The 23,692-nt window shown below is 40.1% G+C and overlaps 4 protein-coding genes across 7 annotated transcripts; 1 reads left to right on the forward strand and 3 right to left on the reverse strand.

The window, feature by feature from the left end:
• Positions 1-6,056: 6,056 nt before the first annotated feature.
• On the reverse strand, positions 6,057-11,398 carry LOC106380637 (probable helicase MAGATAMA 3). 4 transcript variants are annotated; one of them, XM_048745997.1, is made up of 21 exons: positions 11,205-11,398; positions 10,853-10,999; positions 10,642-10,789; positions 10,413-10,570; positions 10,096-10,320; positions 9,828-10,019; positions 9,710-9,745; positions 9,461-9,546; positions 9,324-9,368; positions 9,150-9,261; positions 8,964-9,069; positions 8,796-8,893; positions 8,495-8,596; positions 8,308-8,400; positions 7,962-8,015; positions 7,646-7,704; positions 7,462-7,546; positions 7,005-7,379; positions 6,769-6,891; positions 6,612-6,698; positions 6,057-6,531 (listed from the first exon to the last, which is right to left on the reverse strand). In XM_048745997.1, exons 2-21 carry the CDS (start codon positions 10,961-10,963, stop codon positions 6,340-6,342), a joined length of 2,487 nt encoding a protein of 828 aa, XP_048601954.1. In that variant the 5' UTR covers positions 10,964-10,999; positions 11,205-11,398; the 3' UTR covers positions 6,057-6,339. The 4 variants fall into 4 exon arrangements, with proteins under 4 accessions (XP_048601954.1, XP_048601951.1, XP_048601952.1 ...); XM_048745994.1 differs by having other exon boundaries at positions 10,413-10,573; XM_048745995.1 differs by having other exon boundaries at positions 10,413-10,573; positions 11,181-11,392.
• A 465-nt stretch (positions 11,399-11,863) lies between these two features.
• Positions 11,864-13,233, reverse strand: BNAC01G22380D. The gene is made up of 3 exons (XM_013819187.3): positions 13,059-13,233; positions 12,816-12,980; positions 11,864-12,551 (listed from the first exon to the last, which is right to left on the reverse strand). The coding sequence occupies exons 1-3, from the start codon at positions 13,131-13,133 to the stop codon at positions 12,030-12,032; spliced, it is 762 nt and encodes a 253-aa protein (XP_013674641.1). The 5' UTR covers positions 13,134-13,233; the 3' UTR covers positions 11,864-12,029.
• An 844-nt stretch (positions 13,234-14,077) lies between these two features.
• LOC125579859 lies at positions 14,078-15,892 on the forward strand. The gene is made up of 6 exons (XM_048743741.1): positions 14,078-14,083; positions 14,135-14,207; positions 14,268-14,477; positions 14,618-14,707; positions 14,796-14,989; positions 15,188-15,892. Exons 1-6 carry the CDS (start codon positions 14,078-14,080, stop codon positions 15,890-15,892), a joined length of 1,278 nt encoding a protein of 425 aa, XP_048599698.1.
• A 5,269-nt stretch (positions 15,893-21,161) lies between these two features.
• Positions 21,162-22,096, reverse strand: LOC106377741. Its single transcript, XM_022693971.2, has 3 exons — positions 21,981-22,096; positions 21,794-21,869; positions 21,162-21,632 (listed from the first exon to the last, which is right to left on the reverse strand). Exons 1-3 carry the CDS (start codon positions 22,094-22,096, stop codon positions 21,162-21,164), a joined length of 663 nt encoding a protein of 220 aa, XP_022549692.2.
• Positions 22,097-23,692: the final 1,596 nt, after the last annotated feature.

Consider the following 23,692-nt stretch of genomic DNA (forward strand, 5'->3'; position numbering starts at 1 on the left):
AATATACCGAGGGAGAGGTTCCTCGGAATATACCGAGGGAGATGTTCCTCGGAATATACCGAGGGACATGTTCCTCGGAATATTCCGAGGAAAGGTGTCCCTCGGTATATTCCGAACGTGTTTTTATAAACGGGTCGATCGATGGGTATAAGTCCAAAAACGCATCGATCGATGAATATCCCGACGAAGATCTCCCTCGGTATATTCCGAGGAGATTTCCGACAAACTAGTGCTCCTCGGAATTTCCTCGGAAATGTGTTTCCTCAGAATTCCGTCGGAAATATCCGAGGGATTTCCGAGGAAAGAAGAAATTCCGAGGAGTTATTTCCGAGGAATTATTTCCGAGGACTTGTTTCGTCGGTATGTCGTCGGAATAACGTTATTCCGACGAAATTCCGATGATTTTTTCCCTCAGTATCCTTGTTGTTTTCTTGTAGTGACAATCTCACAAGTTACACTCCACGAGGCCAGAATAGAAGTGAGAGATGTCATGCTCCAATACACTAAGTGTGCTGACCCCACTGAGCGAGAAGCTCGCAAAGAACGTGTGAGGCAAGCGGAGGAAAGAGGCCAAATGGAAGATGCGGCAGTGCATCTGGCATGAACCTCCCTTGTGCTACATGATGAGGACCACGGGGTAGGCCCTAAAGGTACCCCAGAGAAACCTACAGCTTCCCAAAGATTAGGACCTATCAATCAAGATGACACGGCTGGGTCAGATCAGAACATCTCAACACAAAAGGATATCTCTCGAGAAAGAATCTCTGGGGGAAATTCCCACTCTTCAGATAATGTTCCTCTTAGCAGAATGATCCCAAAGCCGAGCAGGAAGAAGGCGGGTTTTCGAATCCCGTCCACACCCGCTCCTTAGCAATCGGGAGCTGGAACTGTCAGGGGTTAGGGAATCCCCGGACAGTTCCTCGTCTCACGGAACTCTCAAAAAAATTTTGGCCTGACATCTTATTCCTATGTGAGACCAAAAATCCCGATGCAGTGGTACTTAAAAAGTGTGATCAACTCAGATATGATGAGCACCACCTAGTCGCTCCGACAGGCCACAGAGCAGGAGGGCTGGCTTTATTTTGGAATCCAGAATTGAAACTCTCTGTGTTACATTCTAATCCTGATGTAATAGACACAATGATTGAGCATGAAGGAAAAAAATTTTATGCTAGTTTTGTATATGCGAGTACGGACAGAGCAAAACGAAACCAACTATGGGAGTTTCTGCTCAGGACTGCAGAAGCAAGAGACGCGCCGTGGTTCGTAACTGGAGATTTCAACGACATACTCAATAACGAAGAGAAGACGGGAGGACCAGACAGATCAGAAGGATCCTTTTCAGACCTTCGTACATTTTTCTCGGAAGCCGACCTCTAGGATCTCCATCACTCGGGTGATCCATTGTCCTAGAGAGGGCAGAGAGGAACCCATCTTGTGAGGTGTAGACTCGACCGAGCGGTGGCAAATAGTTCATGGACGGAAAACTACCCGACGGCGAGATGCCAATATCTTGAATATGAAGGCTCTGATCATAAGCCTTTGATGTCCTTCCTAGATCCGACGATAATGAAGCGAAAGGGACTGTTCCGATATGATAGAAGGCTCAACTCAAACGAAGAGGCTAAGCAAGTTATCCGAGATTCTTGGTCTCAATATATTGAGGCGCCTGTTATGGAGAAGCTAGCGTCCACAAGGAGAGCAATCTCAGAGTGGAATAAATTGCAACAATGCAATAGCAAAGAGGACATAGAGCAATTGAAGAGCGAGCTAGAAGAGGCTATGACCAGCCCTCGTAACGATACGGTTCTGATCCAAGACATTAATGCCAAACTTAACGTTGCATACCTTGCAGAGGAAGCCTTTTGGAAGCAGCGGAGTAGTTTGCTCTGGCTTAAACTCGGGGACCGGAATCCAGGGTTCTTCCACGCGACAACAAAGAATAGAAGACGGGCAAATGCGTTTACGGTTTTGGAAGATAGCGCCGGGAAGATGGTGTATAAAGAAGAGGAGATTATAGAGACCGTGGTGGACTACTTCAAAAATCTCTATACCACGGAGCCATGGGATAGACAGGAAACGGTCCAACATGCCTTAAGCTCGATCATTACACCAGAAGATAACGAGGCATTGATAGCAATCCCCTCAGCTACTGAAATTAGAGAAGCGGTAATGGCAGTAAAGGGAGAGAAAGCACCAGGACCCGATGGCTTCTCGGCGAGCTTCTATCACACGCATTGGGACAACATCGGACAAGACCTAGTGGAAGAGATTCAGAGCGTCTTTCGGTCAGGAGTGCTCCCTAGAGGAATTAACGCTACCCATGTCTGCCTTATACCTAAGACTAAGAGCCCGCAACGGATATCGGAGTATAGGCCAATTTCCTTGTGCAATATCTACTACAAGGTCTACTCTAAGATTCTCTAACATCGTTTACAGCCACTCCTAGGAAAGATTATATCGGAAAATAAATCCATGTTTGTCCCGGGACGTGCGATCAGTGACAATGTCCTCATCACCCACAAAGTGCTCCACACGCTGAAGACGTCTAAGGCTGAGCAAAGAGTATCGATGGCGGTAAAGACAGATATGAGCAAAGCTTACAATAGACTTGAATGGGATTTCATCTCCCATGTGCTCGAGCGACTCGGATTTAGCCACATCTGGATAGGCTTTATCATGCAGTGCATCTCAACAGTTACATACTCCTTCCTCATTAACGGTTCTCCCAGAGGTTTGGTTATACCTAGCAGAGGGATCCGCCAAGGCGACCCCCTCTCTCCCTACATATTCATATTGTATAGCGAAGTGCTCTCGGGTCTTTGTAACAGAGCACAAGAGGAGGGCCTCATCCAGGGTTTTCAAGTGGCAAGGGGGAGTCCCCGAATAACTCATTTACTCTTCGCAGACGACACGATGTTCTTTCTCCGAGCAGACAAAGATGCAGCATGCGCCCTAAAAGCGATCTTGAGCAAATACGAAACAGCATCAGGATAGGCCATAAATAAAGAACAGTCTTCCATTACCTTCTCGCGTAAGGCACCGGTGGAACTAAAACGGAGGGTGCACAACGAACTCCAAATCCTTAAAGAAGGAGGCACCAGGAAATACCTTCGTCTACCGAAGAGCTCCGGTAGACGTAAGAGGGACCTCTTCTCGTCCATTGTGGATAGAATCAAGCAAAAGGCGTGTAGTTGGGCAAATAGACATTTATCCTCAGCTGGAAAGCTAGTGATGTTGCAGAGCGTTCTCACGCCGATACCATCATACTCTATGACTTGCTTCAAGATCCCGATATCTCTCTGCAAGAAGATCCAGTATGCACTAACCCGGTTCTATTGGGATGATCAGGGTTGAGGAAGATGGCTTGGGTAGCCTGGGATAAAATGACCCTATCAAAAAACAATGGCGGCTTTGGACTGAGGGACATACAAGCTTTTAACGATGCGTTCCTGGCCAAATTAAGCTGGCGCCTACTTGAAGACCTGGAAGGTCTGTTGGGGAGAGTGTTATTGAGCAAGTATTGCCCAGAGGGCAACCTCCTAAGCTGCACCCCTCCAAATGCATCATCTCACGGCTGGCAGAGTGTACTTGTGGGAAAGGACTTACTACTGAAAAACCTAGGATGGGTTGTTGGAGATGGGGCATCAATCAGAATCTGGGATGACCCATGGATGTGCCTTAACTATCCCATAAGACCCATGGGTCCAGCTACAAGGGAATCGACGCTGTTAACGGTTCGTGATCTCATTCATGAGGAAACAGGGGAATGGAACAGAAGCATCATCCAAGTCGTATTACCCTTTGAAGAAGACCGCATCTTGCGGATCAAGCCTAGCATGAAAGGGGCTCCTGATGCTCTTAGATGGCTTGGAGGGAAGTGTGGAGAATACTCGGTGAAAACAGGATATCATATAGCTATGGTGGAAGCAACGGCCGAGATTCTTGAGGATGAAGCTACCCCTGAATTTGACTAGAGGAAAACGGTATGGAACTTGACACTAGCTCCCAAGGTCAAGATGTTTGCCTGGAAATGTTTAAAAGTTATTGTGCCGGTTGGAGAGAGATTATTGGCTAGACACATCAATGTTGACCCGAAGTGCAAGCGATGTGGAAGCTCTGAATCTATCAATCATCTTCTTTTTCGATGTCCTTTTGCTCGAGAAGTGTGGAAACTATCCCCTCTTGATGAAAGCTTTGAAGTTAGCGGATTGATAGATTTGAGAGCAGACTGGTCAAACATCCATGGACAAAAATCCCTACCCCCCACAGGACTTATCAAGACTCCACTGGTCCCTTGGATAATGTGGTCACTATGGAAAGGACGCAACAAGCTAGCCTTTGAAAACTATGTTGGGACTCCAGCGGAAACGCTCTCGCAAGCAATCATCGCAGCAAAAGAATGGGAAGTAGCCTAGGAACAAGAAGAGAAAAGACCTCATCCCCACTACCAAGAGCCACTGTTTCAGGCTGACACAGTCGTTAGATCAGATGCGGCTTGGCAGGGTACTAATCTGAAAGCAGGGCTGGGGTGGGTTGTGATGACAGCGGAACAGAGGATCTTAGGGAAGAGAGGAGACAGCTGTACAGTATCGGCCCTTGTTGTAGAGGGTATGGCGATGAGAGAAGCGATGTGTGATTGCAAGAATCGAGGAATCAAAGATGTGCGTTTTCAGTCAGACTCGATGCAACTGATTAGGGCCATAAACTTAAGGAGCCCGAGCTTGGAAATTTATGGCACAGTGGAAGATATCTTTCTTCTATCTGCTCACTTTGATGTTGTTGATTTTGTTTGGATCCCCTGTTTGAGAAATGGTGAGGCCGATGGCCTTGCTAAAAGAGCGTTAGTTTTGTATGAACAAGGAGTGGGTGTGGCTGAGTTAATGCCCTCACCAAACTAATTTATGAATGAAATTTCAATTGTGACAAAAAATTATTTTTTTCGAAAAAATAAAATTAATATTATTTAATGAGACATTTTTATAATACATATTGAAATTGGTTTACCAATATTGTTTTGGTTTATGAAATTAAAATTGGTTTATAAATTAATTAGGTTTATTAAACCGATTTCAATATTTATTTATATACACATATATATATACATATAAAATATACATGAATATAGAAATACAAAATACACAAAAAAAACAGCCGACAAAAAAAACCTAACTAAACCTAAAACTAAGTTATCGTCCTCCTCTTCCACCGCACCTCCGCACCCTCGACGCTTCAGCCATCATCGCTTCAACTGAAAAAGAAACAGTGTAAGAGATCCAAATCTTCTCAGCTTGACAACTGCGACGAAGTTGAGACTCTGACGACCAGAAAGCTTGAGACTGTCATCTTCTCAGCTTGCCAACGGTGACGAACTTAAGATCATGACGACAGATTGATTGTCTCCACATCAGGCTTGTGATTGTCATCTGTACGGCAAGCAAGCATGATCCTTTCATAGCATGAATTGAGAAGAAATCCAGATACGAAAGAAACGTATGGTTGGAATATGTATTTTATTTTTGTGCTTCATAAATCCATAAATCCAACTGTTTTTTATAGAAGGAAACGTAACTGTTTAGGTTAGAGAGAAAATCGTGGTTTTCTATTAAAAAGATGCAGTTAGAAAATATATGGTTAATTTTGTAAGTATGTATTGTTAAAAATAATTGTTGGACATAACATTTATCAATAGTCACACTGTTGTTTTAATAGAATAGATAGAATAGATTATAAATAATAGGGCTTCTTGGTTAAATTGTCACTCTTTTTGCTCAAAATTAGAAGAAGAAAAACAAGAAAGATGCAGTGGAATTGTAAATAATAAATGTCTTTTTGCGTGTTAGTTTTAAAATAATGTGTAGTAACAAGCTTTCTATCCAGTTAAAATGAACATGATATTTGTGAAAACGTCTTGCGTTCAATTAATCCACGTCATTTTATTTAAAATGATGCGATAGATAAACCAATTTATTTACTATTTCCTCATTAAAGAGAGTATAAGTTAGCTATCTGCTTATTCCTAATATATACAAAGACATCTAAACCATTTGAGTAAATTTGATGAAATGTACTTCAATATATATAAATGGGTTCGATAGGTAAGAAAAATAACATCTGAATGCATGTATGTAAATGTAATATGTGAAAGTGAGGAAACTAGACGGACAATGAGTGCTAAGTGGCGCGAGAAAGATGCTTAAGCTTACCAATAGTTATCCTCTAAACCAAAAATAAACCATGAAAAAACTAAAGCAGGATATTGTTAAATGTTCAAACAAGTAATCCTCTAACTTCTTAAGTTCTACTTCTAATTAATAACGAGAAGATTTTGGTTGTGATTTAGTCATCTTCAGCGAATGCTGCATCGTCTTGATCACCATCACCAAAGTCATTATCATCATCTCTACCGAAATTTGCAACTGGAGGAGCTTCATCTTCAAACCCTGGTCCGTCAGGAATATCCATGTCCTCCGTCACTTTCATCGTCTCTAGATTCTCCTCGCTGAAGAAATCAATCATTGGCTTGGATACCTAAACAACACACACAAAACATACACGGATGCAGAAAGGTTTGTACTTTAACACAAAAAAAAGGAAAAAAATGGTTTTACCTTGAACAATCGGTTTCTCTTCTCAGCACTTTCTACAAGATTTTTCCAGAGAGGATCACTCTTTAATGTTGCAGCTGAACCAACGACCTGATTGCATGTTTCAATGGAGAATGAATCAGAGAGAGATAACACAAACAATTAGCTTTTCCTATCTTACCAAAACAGAAGACTTAGCTCGTGTAATCCCCACATTCATACGCCGAGAGTTAGAGAGAAAACCAATTCCTCCTTTATCGTTAGCTCTAACGCATGAGAATATTGCTACATCCTTCTCCCTTCCCTTTTCACAATGATAAAGACAAAGACAAATGTTGAGTTCTTGGTTTGCTTACTGCATTTTTTCAGCATATACTTGATGTTGAAATGTGAGTGAGAGAGAGTAGAATATTTGACCTGGAACCCATCGACAGTGTTGATATCAACCACTCTCTCTGCCTCTGACTCTGAACCAAACATCTCTTTAAACCGGTCTTTGAAAGTTTTAACTTGGTAGCCATAGGGAGATATAATAGCTAGCTGAGAACTTGACTTGAGCTCCGGGTACATGGTAACAAGCCTGTGGTAGATGAGAAGAACAAACTCCACCTCGTCCATGTTTACTTTAGAGCCAGTTGCTCCATGTTGAGACTCTTTCCCTTCATGTATATCAAAAAAGCAAAACGGACCAAAGCAACGGTATTTATGCCAGTCACGAGTCGTCTGAGCCTCAATGTCAGCTCCATCTTCCAGTGCCTCTTCATAGAATTCCTTTGACGGAAAGCTTCTTATCTAATTTTTCAGACAAAAGCAGAGAGTAAGTAGTCTGGTCGAGAACCAGATATTCAGTGAGAATCTATAAATTAAGGGATACCTCAGGATGCATCCGGTATTGGGTTTTCAACATGTTCACCGGATAGCCAGCCTTTTGAAGTCTCTCGAACATGCTTGTACCGTAGCTTTCATTAACCAACGGAAAGACAACAATTCAATAACGTCAATACAACGACATATTAACAGATAAAGTTTGCACGTGATGAGTGGTTTAAAGTACTTACCCAGAATCCTGAGCAACAGTTGAGATTACAGTAGCTGGGAGTTGTTTTGGATCCCCAACCTGATAAAAGCAATGTTACCCAAAGCTATTGAAGTTTCTCATAATTTGTCATATAAAGTATTAACTAATAAACTAATGGTGTTTGTGCTCGCTTCTCACATGTGCAGTTTCAAGATACAACTAATATTCTACAATTTTGAGAAAGGTGGGGCACTTCTATTCTCTAAAGTGTAATAAATTTTCTATCAGTTTATATCTACCAGAGAAAAGAATACTGCAGGTTTGAAACATGAAGGGGTAATCTTATGGAATTTTACCAGAAATACTTGTTTGCACCTAGTGGCCAAGGGGATAAGAGTTGCCGGCTCAACCTGCGCATGTGCACAAGAGTCAATATTTCATCAGAAGTGAACTCTGAAGACATAAGCATTTACATTCGTGCTTCACTTCCTTAGCAAGCAACAAATGCTTTTGAGATGTCCCCAACATAGGTAAGGGAAATTACATGAATCAACTCTATGTAATACACGCCACGACAAAAAGTCTTATGAAGATTAAGTTTCAAAAGTAAAGCATCACTATTTTAATATCTATTTTCAAAGATGAAACCATCACACAATTTATAGTAGGCAAGACATTCGAGCATTAGTCCGGGGGGCTTACAGCCTGTGCAGCTTCATCTATGATAACGACATCGAAACCACGGTTTGATTTAGCGAGAACTGGTGCCCCACTGAAGCTAAGAGTAGAAAACACCTGAAAGTGCAAAGAAACACACAAGTGAATGTTCAGGAAAAAAAAAATATAATCTTAAAGTTACATGAATACGAGGAGGGTTAATTCTCCATACAATTGCAGCCTCGTCCAATATTGAAGTCTTGATGCTATCATCATCAGTTCCTGTGGTTCCTTGTTTTGGTTTATCAATGGCTGATCCACGCCTTTGTGCCACCTGCAATAGAGTGTTGTTTCTCAGGAAAATGATCAACAGAACTTGAAATTTCGTTGTTTGGTTCCTCTTAATGTAACACAACTAACAAACCTATAATGATCCGATGACAGTTGGATTCTTTAAGAAAGGTTTATCTTAAGCAACAAAACCTAACTCACAACGAAAGGCAATCAAAGTGCAAAAGCTATTAGGTACATACGAGGTGATCAAGCCATACTGACTTGACGGAGTGATGTGGCTTGACACCAATTCGTACAATCTTGGGTGCGTATGTCTGGGCGTTTTCGTCACGCAGACCTGAAAGTGCAACACATTAGACCAACACTAACATTCAAATAATGAGATAGTCTTTGGATAAAACACATGCCCGTAGTCAGAAGACGTAACACAATCTCATCAAGTGCAGAGTTTGATGGAGCACAGACAAGTACACGTATCCTGTACTTCCGGTTTGCATTAACCACCTCTGGTTTCTGAACAACACAAAAAAAATATATATATATATAAGCACGGTTATTACAATGTGAGTCTCAGAATAGATCTTCCGACGGACCATATCATTTCCTGAGGTCGGAAAAAAACCATCATCACCATCTTCAGGCATGATAGCATCTCGTGGGTTGACACCCAAAATCCAAGGAGAAGCTAATGCCCAGTGACTATATCTGAAAGACAATAGGATTTTATAAGTTCACCAATGGGGATGAAGATGAGAGGAAAAACATACTTCTCCTCAATACTCATCTGAACTCGACGCTTTAGCTCATGCTCCCTATTATGAAAAGAAGAAAGAAGCATAGTTTAATAATATCATAAGTACAAAAGGTTAGCATCAAGGGGATGGGCACGTAAAAAAATCAATACTTAGATTGAACTCGTGCTGGAGTGGCATGCATAACGGCACCAAGAATGCTAAGAATCGTCTGAGTTTTCCCAGTTCCTGGAGGACCCTAGAGAAGGATTGAGTCATTAGTATTCAAATCAGACTGTAAACTAATTCATTCATCTGCTTGTCAATGCATCTCTGATCTACTCATCTACGTTCCTTATCTTGACAGTCTAAGAGAAAGACATTGAGTGCTAAACAATTATAACTTCAGGAAGAAGTCAAACCTGTATCAAGACAAAGGATCTTCTTGATAGACCAACCTGAAAAATATTTGAGACAAAGAAGATAAATTTAACTGCAAAAGACCCAAAGGAAAAGAAGCTACAAGGCCGCCAGACTTACATCAATTGCCTCCTTTTGAGATTTATTAAGATTTTCGGTAAAGTAATCATGCAGAGGTCCAGATATTTTCCAAGCATCATCTCCATAACCACAAGACTTTTCTGCTGCAGTAAAGATTAAATCCTTGAAAGGAAGCGAACAGATCGATCGTAGTGCTGTATATTCCCTGATAATGGTTGACAAACCACATAACTGCAAAATGCAACATTCAATTAATAAATCAGAAAAACAGAAGCCAAGTTAGCACATCACTACAGGACTGACCGACCTTTAAAGTGTGCACCCTTTTGTCTACGAGGTTGGCAGATGATGTAATAAGAGAACGAATATTTGAGAGAGATTGGATAAAGGGCTTTGTTCTAGAGGATTTCGTTTTTTTGGTTATCTGCACCACCTCTTCAGCTAAATACATCCGAAGTCGAAGACTAGTACTACTTAGACGGTTTTCCACAATAGCAAACCCATAAGATGAAGGAAACGAACTCCCTTTAACCTGGAAAAAAAAAAGAAAGTCAAAGCTCTAACTGAAAATCCAACATTCAGATAAGACAATATGAAGGAGTTATCAAAGAGATATAAAGAAACCTCTTCTTTTGATAGCAATAAGAGATCATTTGGACCAAGAGACTTATATTTAGTAACTTTATCATCCTCCAGGCGTTCGCGTTCGTCAGTGACTTGTAGAATGTGAAACCCATCAGCCTCGCTGCACTCCATTACCAATCTCAATTCAGACCCCGATGCTGCTAAGAGGAAAAACAACCTACTTTTATACACAATTTTACTCATGATCAATGGGAGAAAGGATGAAAACCTTCTTCTTCAGGATCTTGATTCTGCAAGATTTGAGCTTTAACTTCCTCAAAGAGGAGTGGCTCAAAGGTCTCAAAATAATCATCAACATCTTTATAAGTATTCTTCACAACACTCAACTTGGCTTTAGTATCCTTCTTGTTCTTCATCTGTATTTACAAAGGAATTAAAAAAAAAAAGAAACGGAGTTGTATAAATGATTTTCTTTTTACCTCAGTCTCTTTTAAAAGCTGTTTATAGTCCCAACCCAAAATAATCTTATGGAAACGAGCAACAGCTGCTGCTTCTTCTTCTTCATGGAACTTCCCCTTATCAATGGCCATCCTTCTTTCTCTGCTCAAATTCTACCGCCAGATTCTCTACATGAACATGTCCCAAAAAACGAAATCGAGGAAGAAAGTTATTAACTTTGATTCAATGCAAGCATTAGTTAGCATAATGTCATCGTCGTATAATCAGTAACTAAGGAAGAAAAAAAACAGACTTTGGACACTGTCTGCCTATTTTAGAACACACAAAGAGAGAGAGATTGACTGTTACAGAGAGAGAAATAGAGGAACGCACAAGCCGGAGAGTGGGGCGAGATCTTGAACAGCTGGCGGCGACAATTTCGGTTCGTTTAGATTCACTGATGCTTTAAGAAGAAGCCCTCGCGTCCTGTCGTGGGGGCGGCACAGATATCACAAGACGCACCTTCCTTTTTCTTTTCCTCCCTGCGTCTCTCGTTGGTTTTGTTTTTGTTAACCCCTCCCGGTTTAGTATAATTATTGGCCTGTTTTTTTCTTTCTTTCTTTTTGGCCCTTTTTTCTTTTTTTTTTTCCAAATTGATTATATAATCAAACTATTAAAACTGAATCACAAATAAATGTTAACCTTATGTTAATAATTACTATCCAATACCACTGAACTTATAAATAGCAATTTTCATAAAAATTATTACGAAATTGTCTAATATTTAGCTACCTAATAAATTTAAAAGATATGTAATCCTTAGTTTATTTTAAAATCAAAATCAAAAAATCAATTTTGCAATCCATAAAAGAAAAACTATGAAATAGATTAAATTATCAGATTAATTTATTGGTTTATTAAAAATTATATTAATCAAAATCGTTTAAATTTTCAGAATAATAAAACTAACTCAGTTATATTTAATTAATTAACCTCTTATAATTTAATTAGTACAATAATGTATGTGATTAATTTTTTAACGTTTGCAAAGATTAAAAACAAATAGATCTAGTTTGTATTAATTTTAAGATTTTCAATCATAGAGTTACATACGTTTATCACATTTTCGGTTCCTAACAAACCCAAACCGGTTTACAAGCTGCATATATGAAACCCCCAGAAGCTGAAATTAAAGAGGAAGCTCCATTCAAGTACGGTTTAGTAGTTTCTGATGGTGCTACTAGTGCAAGGGGTGCAAACAAGATCAACCGTTGAGATACAAACACGCAGAACTTCGTGAACAACTCCTCGTTGCAGCACTCGTAGAACCGTTTCTTCTTTCCCCGTTACAACATCAGCCAGAGACACCTGACGCGAAACCGTCTCGTCTCTCATTCGTCTCCCGCGCGACCATCTACCTAACGTCAACCATTTCACCCAAACCAGCTGCTCCGAGACTCCACGTCGCCTCATCCCATCCAACACTTGCTCCCGCGGTTTCAGGTGTTTTATACAGTAGATGAGTCCAACCAGGTTGAGCAGAACACTCAAGTTTGGTTTGAAGAGAAACATCTCCACATCTTGAAACCCTAACCGCATCGAGCTCATGGTTTCGACCGCGTGTAGATACTCGCTGGCCTCTAGTGATAACGCAGCAGGCCACTCTGTCACAAATGCAATCACCTCAGAAGCTCTAGATGCCATTTCCATGTGCTGCATCACGTAAACTCTTCTCCATTCCTAACGAAATGTTAGAACAAAATAAGCATAAACAAACCTTATATCTACTCGAATCAAAGTAACATAGAATCTCAGTTTCTTTCACAAGAAAATGCAGCAAAAACATACCCAAGATACGAAACTAGTCTACATGTAAGTTATACAATTCATCATCACCAGTAAACAGATCCATATATTAATGATTAAGCCATGAGCAAAAGACTCTAAAAACTACTTGAATATGAAAAGAAACAAGAATATATGGAGATGGCTAACTCCCTCCACCTGAGAAGTTTCATCGGTTTGTGCATCAGGAAACAGAGTATTGTCTCCATCAAAAGTGGACAACAAGGGCCATCTTTCCTTAAACAGAGGTTCCCATAAGATGTCAGAACCACATAGCTCTCTCCAGAACCTAGAACAGCTACTGAGTGCGCAAAGATCAGTCACCTGTCCAATCACCAAGAATCAGTCTCAGAAAGTTTATAATCAAGAAAATGAACACAAAGCAGTAAATTTAGCAAGAACCTCAAGATAAGATCCGATCTTCAAGATTATGTCGTGTGGGAGAGCGCTACAAGAAAATCGAATTGAACAATTCATGGTTCTTTTTTTTAATCCAATCTACAATTTCTTCGATGTTTGTGTCTATATTTGGTTTATAAGGAGTACACGTTACAAAAGATGACGACGACGACGAGCTTAATCTTAAATACCCAATAGCTTTTGAAAAATTCTAATATGTCTCCCAATTCGCTGAATAACCAACTTTGACATTAAAATTAAATAAGCAATATAGATTTTAGAGAAAATGACTAGAATGTATAACAAAAGTTGGTTTATTACCAGATTGCTAAACATCTTTTTTAAATAACTAGAATGTTTGGACACCCATAGTAAATGATTCTAACGGCTTTTGGTTAGTTTTTTTTAAATGAAATTACTTTTAAACATATAATCCACATCAGTAATTAAAATTACACATCACCATCACAATAGAAACTAAACCGTCTCTTCTCCAACATAACTAAATCGAAGTTTAAAAAAACTAACTAACTAAGAACATCGTTTTGTCGTCTCGAAAAAGAACCGTCGAAGAAGGAACCGCGAGGATACTCCCACTCTCCGTCATCGACATTGTCTGTGTTAACTTCCTCTTCGTCGAAATAGCTCTTTGTCGTTGTACTCTGTTTTCTCTGTTATCATCGTGCCCGAAATCAGAATTCTGAACTCGTTTGTACGAAATCGTCTTCGCTGCCGTCTTCGCCACATTCTTATCTCCGAGTTCGTCTTTTCCGGTAGGATATCGCGACGTTATATATTGTGTTTTGTTGAGTTTGTGGGTCAGTTATGTATTATATTTCACCTGATTTATATTTTGTTGCGACTGAGATAGGATTGTGTTGCGGCTGTGATTTTGTTTTGTTGGGGGTTTCGTTGCGTCTGAGTTAGGGTTTTGTTGCGGCTGAGTTATGGTTATGTTATGGCTGAGTTATATTTGTGTCGTGAATAACCTAATGTTATGTTATGACTGTGTTACTCTTATGATGCGGGTGAGTTACTGTTTTGTTGTGGCTGATTTTATTGTTGGGTTATATGATCAGATGGATGCTGCTGAAGTTAAATCAGGGGATTACCCACCAAGACTTTACCCTGAAGGGTCTTCTAACCTAGATGGTAAAGTTATTAATCACAATTTCCATCCAGAGCATTTCCCCCACGTTTGAGAAACAATAGGACTTGATGTGTGGGAAGAACCGGTAAACTCTCCCATTGGAGTAGTTGCTATGCTAGCTGAACGCGAAAGCATATGGTTTGGTAGGACCGTGCACTATCTACTGTGTAGACAGCTGCGAGTTATAAAGAAGGAGATATGGTGTCTCGTGGTTGATGAGGCTATCAGGCGTAGCTTGCTCGAGTTTGGTGAGATCATTGGGCTAAACACAGGTCCATTGCCAACAGAATAATTTGATCCTGGTCAATACAACGAGTTTTGGGGGGAGTTGAAGGTGCCGCTTGGGATGGGACCAAAGTTAGATGAACTGAAGGCAGCATTAGCGTTCTGTCCGCTTTGGTGTTTTGAAAAGCGCAAGTGGTTGGGGCTGCTACTTCTTCAAGCCATGAGAGTCTATTGTTTGCATCACAATTCAAGGATACCCTTTCAAAGTGCAATAAGGGTATTCGACGATGAAGCCATGAGGTCGTATCCATGGGGTCGGACTGCATACAAAGTTCTAATTGACTCTATTAAAATGTTGGCTCTAGATGGAGGTTCATACACAATAAGCGGCATGAAGGACGCGTTATTGATTTGGGCTTATGAATCCGTCACATGCTTCGGTGAGAGTTTTGGGAGAGTGATCAATAACGAAGACGTTCCGCTTTTGCAATGGGGTGGAAAGCGTACACGTGCAAGCTTTGATAAATTGTTGTCTGCCGAAATCGAAAAGCATGGCGAGGTAAGGTTTAACGCTGACTTAATTTATTTGATGGCTGAGTTCGGAGTTACTTAATGGCTGAGTTATGTGTTAAATTACGGCTGAATTATTTTAGTTGATGGCTGAGTTATGTGTTAAATCACGGCTGGATTATTTTAGTTAATGGCTGAGTTTTGTGTTAGTTTGGAGGCTGAGTTTTGTTATAACCTGGTGTTGCAGGTGCGTGTGAGGAGGATGATTTTGAAGGACTCAATTGAAGAGATGTTTCCTATTTGGCCGGGTGAAGATGATGACCCACAACTTGTTAGGTTGATAACATACATACATTCAAGTAGATTTGTGAAAGGTTTGTGGGAAGTGCAGGGGAATGCAAAGGGGAAGGGGAATGAGAAGAAGAGAATGAAGGGTGGAGTTTCGTCAGAAGCTGAGCCACCCACTAAGAAGCAGAAGAAAGTTAAGACACAGAATGAGTCTGAAGCTGATGCAGCGGAAAAGGGTTCTAGCGAGAAGGAAGGTAGCAAAGAGTTGGAGTTGGAGAACAAAGCGACTCTAACGACCATTGTGAGTACTTTGGATATTATTTCCAGAAAATTTGATCAGGTTGACTCACGGTTGGAAGCTTACGAGTTAGACCGAAACATACCATTGATGGACCAAAAGACCATTAATGACAGGGTGAATGCTTTACTGGAGGAGCATCTGAAAGATCTGGGGATTGGGAAAATTCCCGAAAACCATGATAACCCCTCTCCACCATTATCAGAAAACTCTTTATCGATGGCATCACCGGTGGTTCGAATGGATCAGAATTCTTTCAATAGTCCAGCGTTAGTAGCTGCGACTCCTAGTAAGGGGTTTGGACCGAAAAAAAATTTGGCCAAGGAGCTTGAAAAGGAATCAGGGGGTGAAAAGGACTTTGGATGAGGAGTTTGGTAGTGTCGATAAAGCTACAGATATGCGGCCTTTTGATTTCGTAGTAGTTTCTCCTGCAAAGGCTACTAAGGATGATAACGCTACTAAGGATTCAGCCTATGGACGCGGCTGCAGGCGCTAGCGTATTGTTAAGGGTGAGGAAGCCGATGAGAAGAAAAAAGCAGCGCAGGCAGATGTTGCGTTTAAGAGGAAGGAGAAGGCTGAGGCTAGGAAACAAGCTGCTGAGGATAACAAAAAAGAGGCTGAAGCTAAGAAAAAAGTGGCTGAGGCTAAGAAAAAAGAGACTGGGTTAAAGAAGAAACAAGAGGCTGAGCTAAAGAAGCAAAAACAGACTGGGTCAAAGTACAAAAAGGTGACTCCACTGCGTGACGGTGTAACAAGTTGCAAGGTACAACCTGATGTAGAGGACAGTTCATTGGCTGATATAACTGACGAAGTTGTTGCAGAACAGAACGAATTCGCGCTGGAGTCTGATGTCGAGAATTCTGAAGTGGTTAGATCTGCCATAATTAAGGATTACCGGGAGAAAAATGTTCGGTTAACTCCAAAAGGGTTGTCAATGGCGGCAGTTTCTTCATCATTAGTTTTTCCGAACGTAGGACATAATGGAACGACGTGCATGAGGAAGAATGTTACTCCTTCATCAGCAATATATGACCCTCTAGCACCTGTTGATCCGACGCTATTGGAGAAACTTATGCAACACATCAAGGCAATTCCACCCAAACCACCAGCAGCACCAGGTAAAAAAGAAGTACTAACAGCTGATCATGAGAGTGACTTCTACAACATACTCATCCATGAGAGGCCGTGGCCGGAGAATGAGTATGGATGAGTGTTTGATAATGTAAGTCTTTATTACGGCTGAGTTATATATTATTTTATTTTATTACGGCTGAGTTATATATTCTTTTATTATATCACGGCTGAGTTATATATTCTTTTATTATATAACGGCTGAGTTATATATTTGATTACGGCTGACTTGTTAATATTATTTATGTAGCATGTCGTGGCGTATATGAACGTCCTCATTAAAAAGTCCATGCGAGAGCCCACTCCATTCTGGTCCAAGCGGATTGCCTTCGTTGACATTTGGTGGCAAAGTTTTTTTATTCACGATTACGCTCAGTTCAAGATGAAACCCACAATGTTCATGTTCAAAGGTTATGATTATGAAGATATGATAAATGGTAGGATTCCCGATCATTGTCGAACAAACTTGAAGTGGTATGAAGATGTGGATCACTTGTACGGATGTCTTCAAACCGGCAGAAATCACTGGGTTGTGTATCACGTGGATCTGAAGAAGGAGAAGATTGATTGCTACGATCCAATCTTTGGAGAGGTAACACTCGAAAGTGAGCAGAGAATTCTAAATTCATTTAAACCGCTGACGCACATGATTCCCGCTATGTTGAGTGTACATATTCCTGCCAATATCCGACCCATTAGCAGAAAGAAGTTCTCTTTCAGAAGGAGGAGCAAAAGATACACTCCACAAAACATCCAGGTTGGCGATTGTGGGGGTGTATTCGTTGAAGTTTGTGGAGTGTCTAGCGCCTTGTGTAACGTTTGATGGGATAAACGATCAAAACGATCAAAATATTCGTTTACGGATGAAGATGGCAGCAGATATTCTCGCTGAAGGAGGAAATATTGTGACGGACCAAATGATGGCTAAATGAAAATGTGTTGTTATGAAGTACTTGACTTATGTTGTTGTTGTTTTATGATGAACTTATGTTGTTATTTTGTACTTGACTTATGTTGTTATTAAGTATTTGACTCAGTCTTATCGTTTTTATAACTCTGCCGTGTCGTATATACGTAACTCAACCTTACCCCAAACATACCCTATAATCGTAACATTTTTATATAACTCAGCCGTATCGATTAGTATTAGTCAGCTGTTACGATATTATAACTCAGCCATACCTCAAACATACCCTATATTCAAAAAAAAAAATGTTTATACTTTAAAATGTTAAATTGAAACTCCAATTATATATCTGAAGTGAATATATAATCAACTGAATGTGTCTTCTTTATTGAATCTACGAGTTTAGAATCAATCATGATCTTGAGGTATATGTTTATCTTACAATTACTCATAAACTTAACTGATGCATATAAGGTGTGAGCATAATTCAAAACTCATAAACTATTATTGTGTTATTTATCATGAATTTGTGTTTTTATAACTACTTGCACCATAAATCCAAATCTCAAACTTAAAAACCCAAAAAAACAAACCTAAACCCTAAATAAGCAACTCTAAACCCTAAACCCCATTTACTAAGTCAGCCGTAAATGTGGTATGTAACTCACCGTAAAGTGTAACTTCATCTTGACGTTTGGCGGGAAAAAGATAACTGCTTCTTGAGAAATTTTAACTCGAGACGTTTGACGTTCTGTACCTCTCTATATATTGTCTCCTCTCTTACACCTTTCTCTCTCTAAAAAAACCTAAATAAAAACTCTCTATCCCCATCAAATGTTATGACGATTGTTTCTGGTTATTCGACGATGTTAGAGAACAGTGTCAATGTGATACTAAGCTCTGCAAATCGTGAAAACCTCCCTCTTCTATACCCTGGTCCGGGTGAATTACTTGACACAACCAGTACTATCTGGTTCAAATTTTTAAGTGACCTCTCTCTCGTCATCCCGTCGATTCTTGCTGAAGGTTGGGTTCATGATTGGCCGACATACCGCGCAATTCCCGATCATTTTAAGGAACGCTGGTTTCTTCAACTCGCTGAAAGAACTGTTTGTCCACTTAATATGGCAGCATAGCGTTGCTGAGTTATTTTTCTGATGTGTTCTGAACGGTTTTGTAATTTTTTTTTGTAGCGCAAAAACACATGGGATCGAAGGCATAATTCGACAGTTTGGACATATTTTAATCTTGTGGCCAGAACGCTATTTTGTTGCCAGATGCGCTATTTGAAGAGAACTTGGACAATCGGAGGCGACAAGCCTCCGTGGATGTTAACAAGAGTCTGGCATGATCTCGTCCACATGTTTGAAGAGCTTGGAACTGACAATTTTGGTTTCTGAAAGTGATGCCTTGTCTGTATTTTGAATCTGATAATTTCGGTTCCTGAATGTAAACATGTCGAATTCATATTTCTTGTATATTAAGTACTATAACCCAGTCATAATATGTTTGTTTAATTCAGCCGTATCTTTATAATAACTCAGCCTCTATGTATAAAATAACTCAGCTGTGAATGTTAACTTAGTGAAAACTTAAAGTTAACTCAGCCAAAACGTATAAGGTAACTCAGTTGTGAATGTTAGTTTACGATAAACCCAGCCATAAGTGACCGAAACTCAGCCGTAAATAAATTAATCATAATCCAGCCATTGTAAAACGGCAAAACCCAGCTGTGAATGTTAATATAATACATTTCTAATGTGACGTTTCCACTTGCTTGATTGGACTAAGTTGTCCATTAATTATGACGCGTGTGAAAAATGCGGCTCAAACCTAATATCGAGGCTAATTATTAACAGTCTGTGACGCATGTGTCGAGGGATTTACAATATCGACACATTTATATATTATTTTAATAATGGCGCGTGTGGAAACGATGTCGTTTCATCATGTCGTCTTTCTCACCCTAATTCCATGTAATTCCATTTCGTTTCTGAAATTGTTTTGAGAATCAAAATGTCTTCTTCATCCAGCGTTTCAGGAAATTCTCACAGACGCCGTTTGAACGCGAAAAGAGGAACGCCGAAATAGTGTTGGTGTGGTGAACCCTGTTACATTTCTACATCTGGAACCCCTACAACTCCAGGAAGATTGTACTATTGCTGCGGAAAAGGATATAATAAGGTTCGTTTTGGTTCTTATTTCGCATGTTCTGTAACGTAGTACTTAGATATGGTTATATTGTGAAAACAGAGACATTTATTAAAATGGGCGGATGAGTGTTTTGTTGAAGAAGTTGAGGATATTAAGTCACTGATAAATGCATGAACAAAGACATCTCGGAATTCAGACTTAGCGTTGCTCGGTTGGAGAAAGAGATTGAAGTAATGAAGACGGCATCTGAGGGAAAGGAAGAAGAATGTATGAGTCAGGGTCGGTGTTTGAGGAATGTGTTTGTTTGTGGGGTTCGAATGTCGTTACTTTGCTACTACTACTACTTTGTTTATCAGCCTATGTTTTATGTAACTCAGACTTAACGTATTAAAGTATATCAGCCGTGAAGCAAACAAATGATAACATTGTTTACAAACTCAGCCGTGAAGCAAACAAATGATAACATTGTTTACAAACTCAGCCGTGAAGCAAACAAATGATAACATTGTTTAGAAACTCAGTTGTTATGTATAAAGTAACTCAGCTGTAAAGTGTAAAGTAACTCAGTCGTGCAGCCGTAATGTATAAAGTAACTCAGTCGTAAAGTGTAAAGTAACTCAGCTAACTCATCATTGTTTATACCACAACGAAGATTATCACTCACCCACTTTCATTATTAATGGGACGTTTCCACTTGCTTGATTGGATTGAGTTGTCGATTAATGGTGGCACGTGCTTAAAATATCGAGGCTAATTATTACTTTAACTCAGCCAACGATAAGAGAATATCGAGGCTAATTATTACTCCCTCCGTTCATTTGTAATTGACGTTTTACATGTCTGCACGTAAACTAAGAAATCTAAACGTTTTGCAATGCACGTAAATGAACCTCTTTTTTTAAGTGTTTGATGCACAATAAATCAGCTATGATAAAACAGTAATGCAGCCGTAATTGAACAATAAATCAGCCAAAAGAAACAATAACTAAGCTCTGCTAACGCTTTCATCGACTTGGACGATGCTTTGAGGCCATAGAGATCTTGGAAGGAGTTACGGGTCACACGTTCAACCACCAACGCCTGAATTTCTTCAGGCAATTCAAGAAGAGGGAAATATTCCATTTAGATAGAGAGTTGAACATATAATTGTTCGAGAAATGCCTTATTTATTCAGCCGTAATACAAATTCTTTCAATTAATCTGCCGTTTATTGACTTTGCGACGTTTCTTATTTTGGGCGGGAATTATAACAGTTGCGTTTGAAAACAGAGCCGTAATGCAAATACATGAAAATCCCTAATCCAGCCGTAATATATATAAATGAAAACAAAAACCCAGCCGTAATTCAAATACATGAAAATCCCTAATCCAGCCGTAATATATATAAGTGAAAACAGAAATCCAGCTGTAATTCAAAAACATGAAAATCCCGACAACACTTGCTTACATCGGACAAGTTTTCGCATTATGGCCACTCTGTCTACATCGAGAACATGTGTGTTCTTTCCTAGGACGTTGGTTTTGAAGTGCAACTTCTAAAGCAGATTTCATCCTATTTTTCTTAGGTCTTCCTGGTTGTTGACAAATATACGGTGGCAAGCACGGTTGGTTTGCTACGATTTCTAGAACAGGTTGCGCTGAGTCATCCGGCATGATAGATTCAGCGTATGCGCTCACCGAATATTCACTGTTATAGTAAGGACTGCACAGGGATATACGACAAACATTGTTGTACGCCGCAGCTGCGATTGCGTGTACACATGGTAATTTCTCGCGTTCGAAATGCCGACATGTGCACTTTTTCTCTACCAAATTAACAACATTCAAAGACTCGCTAGAAGATCCATATTTAACTTCAGTGTGATGATCATCAATCCTTTGGACCGTCAATTCTCTGGCGGCAGTTACACGACCCTATTAACAAAAAAAGAATAAATATGAAACGACTGAGTTATTACATATTACGGCTGATTTAAGAATTATAAAGGCTGACTTATGAATTTTATGAAACGGCTGACTTAAGAATTTTATGAATTTTAAAGACAGGCCTATTTTTACTGTTACGACTGACTTACATGTAGTAATTTCTCGACACCACGCGTAAGCGTCGTTGGCTGCGATCTGGCATCCTCTCTCCGTTCAGCAAACCATCTGGTCATCATAACCCATATCGATTCTAATATTCGAACAATGTTTACACCTCAAGCATGCGACAATGCTCTGTTCATTAATTCCGCTATGTTTGTAGTCATCAAATTGTACCTCTCGCCCGGGAAATGAACACGCGTCCACAGGCGGACATCAGCTCTTTGGAGGTAGCTGTGGAGTGCAAGATGAATCGCTTCAATCTCCTCGAAAATCGCAGTAAAGTCAGACATCCTAAAACATCTCTCCGCTTTCTTCACCAGACGGAATGCTTCTTTTCATTTGTACCGTCCCAATATGTTCTTATATAAATGGTAGGTGCATATTCCCCGAGCAGCCAACGGATACATATTTCTAATTGCTTTCCCTATCGAGTTATGCTTGTCCGAGATTATCGTAATACCCTCGTCGTCAGGAATCAGAAGTTTTAGTTGCGTAAAAAACCAATGCCACGAATCATCATTTTCGGTGTCAACCACTGCGAAGGCTATTGGAAAAATCTGGAAGTTACCGTCCTGAGCTAGTGCTGTGAGTAGCGTCCCTTTGTATTTACCATTGAGAAACGTACCGTCGACTACAACAACTTTGCGCATGAAAGGAAACCCATTAACGCTCGCACCAAAGGCAAGAAACACATACATGAATCTTCCAAGCTCATCGATTTGAAGACGCGTAACTGTACTCCGATTTGCCCTTCTTATCAAACCCACACTCAGGTGTTCCCTCATCGATTTCCCTTGTAAATTTCAGCGACCGGTGTGATTTCCAATAATCCATCTGTTCACATGAAAAAACGATCCTCATTACTCAGCCGCATCAAATAATTAAGACATCCATAACGTACTGAATAACTCAACCCTATTTTACTATAACTCGGCCGCATCTAAATATATAGTAACCCAGCCGAATTGTAAGAATATGTCAGCCTGTACATTTGACATTACTCAGCCGTGTCGTTAAAATAACTTAGCCATAACAAAGTAATTACCTTTATACCAAACTGTTTAGTGATAGCTATTCCGACGCTCGTAGGGCGAACGGCCGGACCAACGTCGCCGAGAAAGTTCTTGTACAACATACCTAAAATATCTGGTGTTGCTTGTCGAGATCGATTAGAACGCTATGTGCAGGAACATCTATGCTTCGAATCGTAAATACGAACATAAAACGCCTTGGATTCTCCTTGGGTAGAAGCATGAACTCTCCAGAGACATCCATCAACCCAACACTTAACAACGTATGATGTCGGGGTTGATGATTCTACATCAAAATCAAATTTATACCACTGTAAGAAGTTTCAGTCATCTTTCCAAATCGTCTTTACTATCGTATCGTTGACCTACCGCAATGTCTATCGACGACATCTCCAAACTTAAAACCTCCAGATTCCCTTTAGATCCGCTCATTGAGAAGTTCTTTTATCTCTTCTTGGGAGGTAGCGTTGGTGAATCTTCGTCATCTGTAGGAGACTCACCGTATGAGCTGAAGTTATCATCTTCAGATGACGCACCGTCTGAATCGTCGAACATATCAAATCGGCTTTCAAATTCATCATCTTCTTCGTTTTCTTCGCCTATTTCATCTTCTCCGACTACATCATGTTTTTCTCCTTCGACATTACTAGAGCAGTCATTCTCATTGTCCTCTTGTTCCTTCTCCAAACTGCAACCATCGTAACTCCCACTGTAATTTTTGTCTCTGGACTCAACTACTGAAGCTTCTGCTTCTGCTTCCGAGCTAAAGCTCAAAAATGTTTTACTCTTCTCTCTTGCTCTGTTCTCCGTAATCTCCACACAGAGACGTAGTTGTTCGATTTTCTTCAGGCTTAG

This window comes from Brassica napus, chromosome C1 (genome assembly GCF_020379485.1).
Source record: "Brassica napus cultivar Da-Ae chromosome C1, Da-Ae, whole genome shotgun sequence".
Classification (NCBI taxonomy): Eukaryota; Viridiplantae; Streptophyta; class Magnoliopsida; order Brassicales; family Brassicaceae; genus Brassica; species Brassica napus.